Source organism: Aspergillus oryzae, chromosome 6 (genome assembly GCF_000184455.2).
Source record: "Aspergillus oryzae RIB40 DNA, chromosome 6".
In the NCBI taxonomy this organism is placed as follows: Eukaryota; Fungi; Ascomycota; class Eurotiomycetes; order Eurotiales; family Aspergillaceae; genus Aspergillus; species Aspergillus oryzae.
The window spans coordinates 1,208,194-1,221,481 of NC_036440.1; the positions used below are offsets into that span (position 1 = coordinate 1,208,194).

The following is a 13,288-nucleotide window of genomic DNA, read 5'->3' on the forward strand; positions in this document are numbered from 1 at the left end:
TATTAAACAAGGACTCCATATAGGTTTAGGCAGCGTACTGAAAAAACGCCTTTGCTGTATAAAACTCTACCGAGGTAATGCGTCCTACACCGTTCGATAAATTTCAATAAATGGTTCTTATGTCGAATAGCAGTGCTGTTGAACTCAATACACTTCAGCTGGTTAGACTTGGCAAACAAAAAGGTGCATACTTCAACTCATGGACCTTACTTCAGGGCTCGTTTCAACTTCTTCTATTACCCTTCATTCAACGTATCATCTCCTTATTCCTGTTCGAAAGCTCCAAAATAGCTGTATCCAGCTGTACGAATTTTCTAATTCAATCTCGGTCACTCCGTGGTGATTATGTAGAAAGTCAATGAATGGCGCATCAAATCATGACATATCTGTTGCCTCAGACAGGAAGTTGTTTCAGATTCTTTTGTGATCAGTTCGGGTTGTTTGTTCTTCCATTGAAGCCGCTGCTTTCAGTGTTTTATCTCAATACTAAAATCCAGCTACGCTGCAAACAATGCCCTTTGATCCTGTGTTTCGAGCGCAGTAGCCATAACAATGAACAGGCAAGTATGGCACGGCACATGCTCTGTTCTGAATGCAACCAAGTAGAAGGAAATGAGAGTATGGCGAATCTCTCTAAGATTCCTAAGACGAGATTGGAATTACAAGTCCGAGCCGGATTGCTAGGGCTTCTTGGTAGATAGGTGGTAGCGATGATGTGAAATCCTATATACTAGGCCATAATTAAGGGCTTGCGGCTCTTCTGCCATCGAGTGCATGCATGGCATATCTTGAAACATTCCATTATCGTATTGGGAGGATATGACCTAACAAAGTGGCCTCATCACGCGCCTCGATGTCTGAGCAACTCGACATCTACAGCGCACCAGTATCGCATTCAGCTCATTGATGTATGTCTGAAGTGAATGTCATGTAATTAGCTCTGATTGAGGTGCTTAAGATAACTCAAAGAACAAATTCCAAGCATTTGAACGGCCATTCTCTAGTTTCATACTTATGATTCAGAAGAAAGGGATCGATGCCTTCTGAGACATATAGATGACGCACATCTAGTTTGTCCATGAAAGGCATATATCTCAAGGTGGAATGCTGCAGAGATCCAGAACTTTAGTCAAGCATAGTAGTCATTGCTCACACCGTAGGTATAAAATCCCACGGCTTGACAACCTTACAATTGCCCAATTCAATGATACAGATACCTAGCAAGACGACAAGATCATTTCTGATTTACTTTATAATCTGACTTACCACGTTACCATTTTATCTACCTGCTGAACAAGATGGAATCCATCCCGGAGTCTCAGAGTAGTAACCCTGTGGAGGATTCGCAAGCCGAGCCAGATAACCGCACCATTGCATCAATCCTGAATGGCTCTCTCGTGTCACGTCCACCGAAGAAGGCCGTCCCCATCTTTTCCTATACATGGATGCACTATCAGCCCCCTCCAATGCCGTCTTATTACGACGAGTTACCGGCGGATTGGAAAAAGAACAATATGTGCACAGAACTCTCGGGATTGAGAGGATACGCTTACTTACAAATTGATACCTGCTTCATAGCGAACGGTCCACATGTTGTCCCACGAGAGGACATGGATAGTATAATGTACTCGTGGTACGAAAATGCAGCTGCATGCTTGGTGTATCTAAGGAGTGTCAAGTACACAGACCATGTGATTGAGTTCAAACGCCAATTTAAGGATGACCCGTGGCTTACAGAGCCCTGGGCCTTGCAGGAACTATTGGCCTCAAGGAAAATCATTTTTTATTCTCAGGAAGGTCGATGCTTTCTGGGTGCAACAAAGGAAACGTTGCTGCTCTTCCTTTCAGAAGAGACTGGCATTGTCGGGGAAGTTCTCGCTAATTATAAGCTAGTCAAGAAGGCTTGTATAGCTATGCGCTTGTCCTGGGCAGCCACTCGAGACGATGCCACTGTGGACGTGGTACACAGTCTTAAGGGAATATGCAGTGTGAGTATGACTCGGATACCCGATGAGAGTGTACCCGACGCTTTTCGCCGGCTGCAATTGCAGCTAATACAGAAGTAACCCGGTGATCTTTCGATATTCGCATGGAAGGTCAAAAGTGAACCTGACCCCCGTAGTCGTGACACAATACTAGCAGATTCACTTAAGGATTTTGCATCCTGCTTCGCGCTCGAAGTCCTTCCAGTCGAATCTCCTATACGTGTATACAATGCCTGTGATGAATCCGCGCTCACCAACATTCCTCGCATCGATATGGGGGATCACAATTACCTGCTATACCTTCATTGCTATGAATCGAGATCGACACTAATGCCTCCAGAGGAGCAGGAGCCACAGTTCGATCCACTAGATCGTGCTATGGCTATCTCGGTCAAGTACAACTTATTAACAACACAGTATCAACGGGCTGATGTTACTGAAACCCAAGTATGGCCAGGTGAAAAAATTATGCGGAGTTTTATTGTGCATACAACCGGTTACTTACATGCCTATTGAGAGGTTCAAGGGGTCTGCCATCTCTCTACCCAAGGATGCAGAGAAAGGCCGGTATGATCAGAGGAGAGGGGGTATTATCAATACAGAGTATCATTCGGGGAACGATTCTGACCTGAGCCTACTTGTATTTCCTTCCTAGGAGGCTTAAGCAACTTTCTCACATACATTCTGGGATCATCGGCTGACCCTTATCTGTGCGAAGCCTCATCGATATCTTAGCCAGACTTTCACAGACACTCCTTGGAGCTAAAATGACTTGTATAAACAGTAACGCCTGTCTGGTCCAACAATTTGCTCTTTCCTCTGTTATCTTTTTGATATTTGCTGCTTAACAGCCTTCCAGTTCGAGTATTACTTTGTTCATTTAACAATTTGCTATCTATTTATCTTGCTTGAGTACTTAAAGTCGAAGACATTTTGTCGTAAATCATCCACTTTTGCACTAACAGTCCCAGTCCCATGTGTATATCTCAATGCTATTTCAGTAAAGTAGCTCACCCTCGAAACCCTAGTGTCTCTATTGCCTTTTCTAACGCTAAGCTGATACAAAGCAGAAGTCTTTCCTGTCCAGACTCTTGTAGCCATATATGTCTCTATGCCAATGAAGCCTTAACATGTTTCCCACTAGCTTGTACGAGTGTTCTTAACCACGCTCGGTGCCACCAAAGACAGCAAGAGCTCATAGCGCATCCCATTAATAAAAAGGTTGGTAGACATGGTCCCGTGGATGTTATATCCTGACACACTAGAATGGCGTACTGCATATTCTATTGCAACGCCGGCTCTGCTTCGCACTACCTCTACTCCGTCGCTCGAATAGACGTAGTCACCTCCGTCTTCTGTAGGACAAATGATAGGGTCTCGAGCCGTCCCGATATTCGACCGAAGGGGTACAACTGTACTGAATATCTTGAATCTGAGCAACATTCTATATCGAGAATTATCACCTTCCTTTGAGCAGAGTAAACCGCTAGCCACTATCTGACGAACCAATTCCAGAATTAAACTACGCTACTCCGGCAAAGTATTACTATTTAGCATCTGAATTTAGGGTTTGGTGTTTTCAGTAAAATATTTACATGTACAGTGGCAAATATATATAATACCACTTAATAGATAAACATAGTAATCCCATCCGCGAACCCCATATATATAACCTGGAATATCGCTTTCGCATAAAAAAGGCATGGTAAGCAATTTACAAACCATATTGATATCATTAAACGAACGGCATGAGTTCTCGGTTGAAGAAACCCTGAACCAAGGTAACGTAGTCCAGGTACCCGAAGGGATCCGAAGAGTCCCGGCACCAAGACAAGGGCCGGTTGTTGTGATGGTCCGAGCTTTTATCTGACCGCCTACTGTATGTATATTTACAAGATGAACGAGAGATGTTTAGTATGAAGGCACACCCTCCTCGTGGAATTCAAGCCTCTAATAGAAAAGCGCAAAATATATCGCCAAAATATCAAGACCTTAAGAAATTATCTCTAATCAGCATTTATGGATAGCAATGCGAGTGAGATACGGGGATTTGGTGTTTGGTAAAAGCAGCGCTTTTGTCAGGCAGAAGGAGGTGAGCGGTGAGGCGGTCTACAACGGTCGCTGGGTTCCCGTTTTTGTTCAAGTATGAAGTGACCTGCTAAATTCTCAATTTCCATGGAAGGAAAATGTATGTCGAGAGATCGAGATTGACGATAGACGTTCAACGAGGCTGGAGGGCGTTCACCGGCGTCCTTACAGGCCGCTGGATTATGGCACAAAGTGATGTGCGGTCGAGTGGCTCTTTAGCCATGATTATTGCGGAAGGTAGTCGTCGCATATGGTCCATGTGACCATGTTATGCCCTGAATTGCTGCGAACGGAGACACGGATGTTGAGAAAAAGGACAGCCTCAGCTTTGTCACGGCAGCTCGGGCGAACGGTGTCGAACGGTGTATTTCCCAGATCAGAAGCACATCACTGATCACGTAACCGCTAAGATGGTATGCGTATGCGTATTCTCACTGGAGTAGAAGGCCTCGACGAAGGCCTTTGCCGCGTTATCCATACCGGTAATCTCGAAGGTAGGGATCTTGAGTTTTTCTTCCTTGACCCATTGTTGCATGCGTTCCATATGAAGTTTGCCCCATTTCTTCCCAAAGCTGGGATCAGAGAGCCCGAATCCGCGGATTGTAAGTCGTTTCAAAACAGTATTGTGCAAGAACATGCCGATGATAGGGTCCAAGACGGTCTGTTCGGCGATCGTGCCGTAGAACATGATCCGGCCGTATCGTCGCATTGAAGAGAATGCTGCGTTTAGATGTCTGCTACCGAGTAGGTCAAAATGGGTATCCAGCCCGCCGATATTCAGGCGGGACATCCAGCTCAAATTATCATAGTAAATATCGATACCGTTGGGGACAAGACGAGGGAGAGCTTCGTAGGGGCTCTCTTTGGCGTAATTAAATCCTCCATCAAAGCCGAGTTCGGTAATAAGAAAGTCGAGTTTTTCATCTGATTCGACGCTGCCGAACACCTTCAACCCTTCGAGTCGGGCCATCTGGCCGACGAGTTGGCCGATTTCGTCGCTCGCACCGGCGATGAGGATCGTTTCACCTTTTTTAGGTCGACCGATTTCGTATAGTGAGGAAAAGGCTAAGAGACCTGGGACGCCCAGGACGCTGAGGAATAACCGAATATCGTCGAACTCGCAGGGATTCTCAAGGAGCTTCAACTCGGTCGCGTCGTCAGCTTTAATGAGCACGTATTGTTGAACCGGCAAGCGACCGATCACCATATCCCCCTCCTGAAACTGCTTATTGTTGGATTTGATGACTTGCGCGATACTCATCGTCTCGACGGGCTTCCGGCCCCGCAATTCCGTCGCGTCAGCCGAGGAACTGGCCAGGTCCCGTTTGAAGAGATCGTAGGTCGCATAGAGAAGCTGCACCATTAACTCGTCCTCGGCAAGGGGTTCGGTCGCGTCATAGGACACGTCTTCGAGGGTGACTTGCTCCCCGGCGACCAGATACCCCGAGTCCATATTCTTGATGACAAGGACCTTGTTCTCCGTGTCCTGATCCATGGTGACCCGTGTCATCTCCGCGAAAAACGGAGACGTAGAATTAGAATGAGCTCGACGACAATCCCAAATGCATGGCGACGCGCTGGAGATGCCTGAAAGTCGGAACGCGCCACGTCTGAGTGGCTTTTAAAGGATCAGATGGCGCGGAACATGGGGGAATTTGACATATTCCGTGTATGAACACAAATAATTGGAGTCAGTTAGGAGTAGTGGGGTGCTGACGACGGTCAATGAGGGGCAACCCTAACTATTTATCCCTATAGTGCGCCGTTGATCAATGGTCCGGTGGAGAAGGTGAGACACCCTTTCCATGATCAGCAAATCCGAGTGAAGGGTACACCACAATCCTTTGAATCTTTCCGTCGGCAGAAAATCACCGCGGCGGTTTTGGAAAGTTGTCACTGTGCCGATTATACTCTTTTGGAGCTATCTATTTTGAGCGCATTCGAAGAAGGGGGGGTGTGCCAGTTCCTACTATTTAGGGTTCTCACGTACCACGGGGACACAACAAGTGGAATAGGGGGCAAAAAGGGAAAGGCCCCCGTGACCAGATCCGATTCTCGTCTCCCAATCTGGGGCTTCCCATGCTTGTCATTGGGTCAATGGGCCTCACCGCTCACGCGCACGGGAGTTTATGCCGGGTTAGCCCATTGTCCACCGCCTTCTCCTTTCTCGTTGATCGCATGCCCTCAGGGACAACTTCTATATATAGGATCTTCCTCCCCACAACTAACTATTGACCCGTCTAATTACGCCAAGCTCCGAGAATAGACCACTCTATTGCTGTACAACTTGCCACGGCGGGAATACCCAGCCGATGTGACGGGAGGCTCCGTGACTATCTCAATCAGAATACGTGTTCTCAGGTGGAACCGTGTGACAGAGGATTGAACAGTTGCAGTAGCTCGCAGCCCTGATTCGTCCCCAGGTTCCTCCTGATTTGTCCCTACTGATAGCATGCGTGAGTCCATACCCGTTTGGACCTAGAAGCCTCGTTAACAGACACCGTTTCCAAACCGGGTGTCAATAATTTGATATTTATTTTTAGCGGATTAATATGGAGGTGAACCCCAGAACACGCGTGGTGGAAAATCACTAGTTGCGAATGCCACGTGGAAAATGGCCCGGGAGTAAAGGCTAAGGTCAGACCACAGCGAAAGGAGGTGGAGATTGATCGTTGTATTGACATTGCAAGTGATTGCACTATACGAATAAAGACCAATTGCCCCATATGATGACGTTCTTTAAAACAAAAACCAATTTATCTGAAGAAATCCCTCCCCCCCAAACCCAAATATAACTGGCTCATTCATTGCAAGCATTAACCCGAGATCAGCATTTATACAATCCTCGGCAACGAAGTCAATAGTGTCGCGGATGGAGGTTAGGATGCGTCTTAGCTGTCCGTGCCATTCGATGGATTTTCCTCTTTTGGACTCGCTGACCGAATTTGCAGGTACCGGATATATTTTTGCATCAACTCAGAGTCTAACACGGGAAACTTGAGACCGCCAGGGTAGCTCTCTAGCGCTTGTCTGGTGTTGGTAGTGTCATACACGGGCATATTCTCGTACAGCTCCCACCGTGTGAGTCCCTGGTATAGCTTTTCCGTCAACATGGGTTGTAACGGCCGAAGCCGTTCTGGGGACTGTCTGTCCAACTCCTGGACCCACTGCTGGTAGCTTACACCTCGGACGGAAGATTCGTTTCCCTCGGCCAAGGAACCAACCAATTCCATGGAGTCGTTCATATCCAATGACAGGTCCCGGTTGGGAGGCACGATATGATATACCCGGCCCACAGCGGTAGCCGTCGACGATGCGATATGCAGGATCACGGCGTTGACATAGTCCACGGGGACGAATTCTTTCCTTTGGTTAGGAAGAAGAGGATAGGATCCCATCTCTCCGCACGCAATGATCAATCGGCTGAGAAAGTCATCGGGATTACAGGCGCCCGTTTGGCTGTGTCCTGTGATAAATCCTGGTCGATATACCACGATGGGGAACCCGTTATCCATCAGACGTTGCAACATGTTCTCCACCACCCACTGGCTTTGGGCATATCCGTGGTCATAAGGAAGGGCTTCTAAGTGTCGTGGAAGAGGTTCATTCTCCATAACGGTCCGTGTACCGGTTATGAAGCCCGTTGGGCCGAAACAGGAGATGCTGGAAACATAGTGCAACACCTTGGACCGCCCAGCACATGCTAGGCGCAGAACATTAACCGTGCCTTGAACATTGGCGGGACGATGCAGTGAATAAGGCTGGGTGTAGTTAACTCGTGCGCCGAGATGGAATATAACGCTAGCCCAGTGGGCAATTTCCTCAAATCTATCCGGCCCCAGTCCAAGGTACCTGTCTTCTAGGGTACCGCAGAGGGGTAGCAGTTTATAACGAAACTGATCCTCCCATAGGTCATACTTTGCTAGACCATTTTGCAATCGTCTAAGGCCAGTTGCGGGATCAACAGCGCGTACCAAGCATCCGACCTGATGCACGTTAGGCTGACGCAGTAGATCAGCAAGCAAGAAAGAGCCCACAAAGCCGGTAGCTCCGGTTAAGAACACCCGTCCCTCGGTGTCACGACACCAATCGACCGGAGGGTCCGACGGAGGCACTAGGCTGTCTGCAAGTTTGCTATCCTCAAGCCACATGTGCCTTTCCGACTCCTTGCAAAAGCTTTCCTGGGTACCCAATATGCGTTCTTCAAGTATACCAGCGAGCCTGATGAGGCTGCTATTATCATAGAGTGTCAGCAGAGACACCTGAACATTAAAGGTCTTCTGAATCCGACTGATGAGCAACGAGGCTTGCATGGACGTAGCACCAAGGAGGAAGATATCGGCATTGTCATTGGAAGCGGGAACAGGTACGCCCAATATGCTGGCCCACAAATTGGCAAGTTTCCCACGAGTGCTGTCCTCGTTGTCCATATCGATATGCTGCTCGGCCCACCGGTTCCGGAATAGCTGCTGGAGGTATTTTCGGTCAACCTTGGCATGGCTATTGACCGGCATTTTGGAGATGAGCTCAATCTTAGGCACCATGTAGTCCGGCAGGACAGCTTTAAGCATATCCACGGCACTCAGGACCGCATGGGGCTTGGTTCCAGAGAGCGCAACTGCAAAGGCTACCAGGATCGAACCTGCCCCTTCAGAGCCAGCTTCAACCTTGAGCGCCACTGCCTCGGAAAATTGTCCAGTTTTCATAATCGCGGACTCGACGGCCTTGAGCTCAATTCGAAACCCGCGAACTTTAACCTGATGGTCTCGTCTCCCAACATAATCAATTTGACCATCTGACACCCGTCGGCGTACAATATCCCCTGTTCGGTAGAATCGCTGACAGTCGCTGCCTTCAATAGCTACAAAGGAAGCTCGATTCTTGTCTGGCTGATTGATGTATCCGGGCGAGACACCCGCGCCACCGATAAGCAATTCGCCCTCATGGCCATCCGGGACTGGTCGACCAGCTTCATCACAAATATAAGCTACAGTCCGTCCGATTGGCTTTCCAATACTGACCACTCCAGCTTGAACATCGGCGATGGTCACTCTGTGTGCAAGGCAGAATATACAGCACTCAGTCGGGCCATACGCATTGATGAGCTGTGTTGGCGGACCTGCTTGGAAGATGGTCTCGATGGCCGAAATATTGGCGGCTTCACCTCCGATGAAACACAACCGCAACTTCTCGAATGCACGAGGGTATACCGACGCCGCCAGGTTGAGAATGGCAGTGGTAGTAGCCATGACTGTTATTCCCTGCCGATCGATGTAGGCTGCCAGGGTTTCCAGATCGAGCAGCGTGACCTTGCTCACAACTACAATGCATGCTCCACGTAACAGTGGTGCCCAGATATCAAAAAGGGAGACATCAAAGCTTGAGTTATTGACATGGGCCACTCGATCGGTGGGGTACAGAGGCTCGAACGGTGCATGGAAGACTACCTGCAGAATAGAGCGTGCCGCGATTTGAACAGCCTTGGGCTCACTGGTAGTCCCGGAGGTATGTATGATGTGGGTGCGATGCTCCAAGGTAATCTGCATGGGCTCCTCATTGTCCCGGACGTGCGAGCTCTTGGAAAATGACGCGCTTGAGTCATCGACAATTAAGGGGTGGAATGGCAGATCCCGATGCTGGTTGGCTCTGTCGACGAGGATATATCTTGCCTTTAATCTGTCCAGTCGACCCTTGATCTGCAAGTCAGGCAAGGTTGGATCCATGGGAACACAAGTACCCGCTGCATACAGGATGGCCATTTGAGCAACCACATCTGAGATGCCATGTTGCACAACAACACCAACAGGTTCTTCTGTATGCAGATTCCCCCGTTGGAGTTCTCGGGCGAGCATTGCAGCCCGCTCATGCAAGTCCTGATACGTCAAATTCGTATCACCGTCAATGACAGCCATGGCAGAAGGGTTGAGGAAAGCATGATCGAAGAATTGTTGGGCAAGGCCCTTCCCCTGGCGTACGGCCAGGTCATACTCTTCCTCATGAGTCAAAACTTGAGAAGGCATCGAGGATTTCTGTTTCCAGGGCGGTAATAGAATATTCTATTGACAAGCGGAAGAAGGGAGTTAACTTGAGCCAACAATTCGCCCTGGAAGGAGCTGATTATATACGCTGTCCAGTGCTCTGCCACCTTCTAAACTAACTGCTTTGCCGAATTGTCAGCAGTACTACATTACTGCATGATGAACCGGGAGAACGCCCTCCAATGCAAGGAGTCTAACCCATCAGGCCGCCCAGTTAAGATATTATCCTATGTTTAGGAAGTCTCATGCCTTCATGGGAAACCGCTGTACAGCATTATCTATGATCGGTAATGTTGTGGGATTGTGGGACGCACTGCAAGCCAATGAGGAAGGGTTATCAAATGTGCGAGCTAGCTATTCATGCAAGTAAGGGTGTGATGTCAACCTAGTTACACGAAAACACGAGCTGTGCCCTGCAACGCAAGCTGCAATGGTCCGGGATATGATCAACGCAGCTCGATCGATGCCGCCGTTCACTGAGTAATGGTGCTGCCTACTGCCCCCAATGGACTTTATATGGTTGACCGATATCTATAAAGGCAGGCCCAGACGCGCAAGTTCGGATTCCGGAGTCCAACTTAGTCTGCCTTTTCCATTGATAATTTCTACCTATACCTTACCGGGCTTTGTTTACTCAATACATCGACTCCCTGGCAGCATATCATCATGAGCCCAGACCGTAAGCTCATCACCATCTTCGGGGGTACAGGCAAGCAGGGTGGTTCCGTAGCTCATTCGCTGCTTCAAAACCCGGACTTCAGAGTGCGTGTAATTACGCGAAACGCTCAGTCCGATGCCAGCCGAAAGCTTGCTGCTCTCGGTGCCGATATTGCTCAGGGAGATGGGTTTAGTGGCGACGAGATGCTGTCAGCATTTAGTGGCTCTTGGGGAGCATTTGTCAACATCAACTCTGATGACAAGGTGTGTATGGCTGATGCTACCTCGACAAAACCAAGCTATTAACGGGCGTATTAAGATCTTTACTACCGAGGGTGGGCCAACAGAGTTCGACATGGGCAAGATAATCGTTGATTCTGCTGTCCAGGCTGGTGTGAAGCATCTCGTATTCAGCTCCGGCCCTCCTTGCACAGAGATGACGAATGGCCGAGTGCGAATGAAAGCAATGGACAGTAAGGCCACTTCGTCGCAGAATTCCTGACCGGAGGGATACGACTAACTCCAGGACAGTGAAGAACAAGATTGAGCAGTACGCAAGGTCCCTTGGGTCCTTCGAGACCTTCACTCCCATTGGCGCCGGATGGTTCCTAGAGAACTTCCTTGGCAAGGAGGTCGCTCCTGTTTTCGGAGGATTTCCCTATTTTCCTGACGACCAAGGATACCTTACTTTCAGAGTCCCGTATTGGGGAGGGGACGAGCACGTTCCATGGTTGAGCATCTCAGACGACTTCGGAGATATCGTGCAAGGTATCTTCCTGGATCCTGGTCGATGGAACGGTCACTTCGTTCACGGTGTCAGCGACATCCGCAGTTTTGAACAAGTTGTCGCGGATTTCGCCGCGGTTACAGGAAACAAAGCGCGTTTTCAGCCCATATTACCGACGTGGGAGGCCTTTGATACGCATGGAATCCAGGAGCTAGAGGACGTGAAACTCATGTTTGGCTTCACCCAGCTGACAGGCGGCCGATACTTCGGACCGGAAGACACGGAGGTCGATACCGCCAGACAGCTAAAGCAAATTACGGGATTGAAGCTGGGTCGTCCTGAGGGCCAGCACAAATTGACTTCTGCGCGTGACTGGTTTGCTGCAAGATTTGCAAACTAGGTTATTGTTTGTGATCTTTGAACTCCTTGCCTTGGATGTATAACGGGCTGGTAATGAGGCCCGAGCTACTTGGCCGTAAATTGCATTGAATGATTATGACAAAATGCCTTGTGAATCTCTATCTGAGCTATGCAGTGTACAGTAGTATAGTACGTATCATTGCCATGGACCTTAAAACAGAACCATATGTAAATATAGATCTCCCGTAATCGAATTTGATCTGGCTTATGCTGTCATAATGGATCAGGCCCACCAACCCCTGTAGCTCGACATGAGCCTCTAAGTCTCTATGTGTCATGCGAAGTGCCTATTGTGGCAGATCAAGACGTCTCAGCGCCAATTTCTGTCGCATATACTCAGATTTGATGGCTATTCATCCTCCTTCAGGTAATACGAGCTGAATTTTAGTAGGACCCGTAGCGTTGGCCCGGACCCTAAGAGCCAAGGGTCCAGATGGGCTCGTATTCAACTGTATGGTCTTATTGGAGGATACGAGGCCCGAGTCTGACAGCGAACTATAGATTCTCAGCAAATAAAGCCACCGTTCGACTAAACGTCAGAGCTCGAGCTCCCGCCCGTCATGCGTCCTATCCTAAAGGCCCACACAATAAGCATTGATCCGCAATTAGTGTTTCTTACTGTGATTGTGGATGCATTAGTGGCAGTGTTAATCGAGCTTTTACCTGTTTCGTCTATCCCCTTACTAGACTGACTTTCTTCCATGATACTCTGAGGTTCTGACATTAGCAATTATCCAACTTGAAGTCTCCCTTGCGACACCTAACTCACAGATCTTGTGGTAACAATGCTTTGTATTACGGCTGTACTTCACACAGACAAGAATACGGGGCCGATTGGAGCACTGACTGCCATCCCGGCTTCAATCGGAAAGGCATTGCGGTTGGCATATTCCGGTTCATGGATACTGTGTGCTACATCGGCTGCCGATCATATTGAGATCCAGCCAACGGAGTGACCGTTGTACCACCCGACATGTGCGATGTTGCCATATGCAAGCTTTGAATTTAATACACTTCACATAGTTCAGCGGTCTCGTATGATATGGGTCTTATGATTCTATCTACATGGTGTGTTCATGGGTCAAGCATATCTACGTCGGAGGGTTCTCTAAAGTATGCTTTACGTAAAGGGATTCATTGAATGCGGTTACATTTCACAGCAGTTGAAGGTTCATTCTAAAGACCTCGGTCTAAGACTACAAATCCAAAGACTCGCCCTGGGGCACTGTATAGGGTAGGCCTATACGGATACGAATATGCATTGTAACTGTAACTACTGCCGTGTGATGGAGGCTTTACCCCGTAACTCCTTATATGGCGATGCCATGTGCCTCATCATGCGATACAGAGAAACCCTGGTATTACGATCTTCG

At 48.4% G+C, this 13,288-nt stretch overlaps 3 protein-coding genes across 3 annotated transcripts; 1 reads left to right on the forward strand and 2 right to left on the reverse strand.

The window, feature by feature from the left end:
• Positions 1 to 4,467: 4,467 nt before the first annotated feature.
• AO090020000241 (MDR family NADP-dependent oxidoreductase) lies at positions 4,468 to 5,568 on the reverse strand (the record flags this gene model as incomplete). Its single annotated transcript, XM_001824539.3, has 1 exon — positions 4,468 to 5,568. The coding sequence occupies one exon, from the start codon at positions 5,566 to 5,568 to the stop codon at positions 4,468 to 4,470; it is 1,101 nt and encodes a 366-aa protein (XP_001824591.3).
• Positions 5,569 to 6,964: 1,396 nt separating this feature from the next.
• AO090020000240 (non-ribosomal peptide synthetase) lies at positions 6,965 to 10,093 on the reverse strand (the record flags this gene model as incomplete). The annotated part of the gene is made up of 1 exon (XM_001824538.1): positions 6,965 to 10,093. One exon carries the CDS (start codon positions 10,091 to 10,093, stop codon positions 6,965 to 6,967), a length of 3,129 nt encoding a protein of 1,042 aa, XP_001824590.1.
• Positions 10,094 to 10,904: 811 nt separating this feature from the next.
• On the forward strand, positions 10,905 to 11,895 carry AO090020000239 (uncharacterized protein; the record flags this gene model as incomplete). The annotated part of the gene is made up of 2 exons (XM_023238098.1): positions 10,905 to 11,241; positions 11,300 to 11,895. The coding sequence occupies 2 exons, from the start codon at positions 10,905 to 10,907 to the stop codon at positions 11,893 to 11,895; spliced, it is 933 nt and encodes a 310-aa protein (XP_023092754.1).
• Positions 11,896 to 13,288: the final 1,393 nt, after the last annotated feature.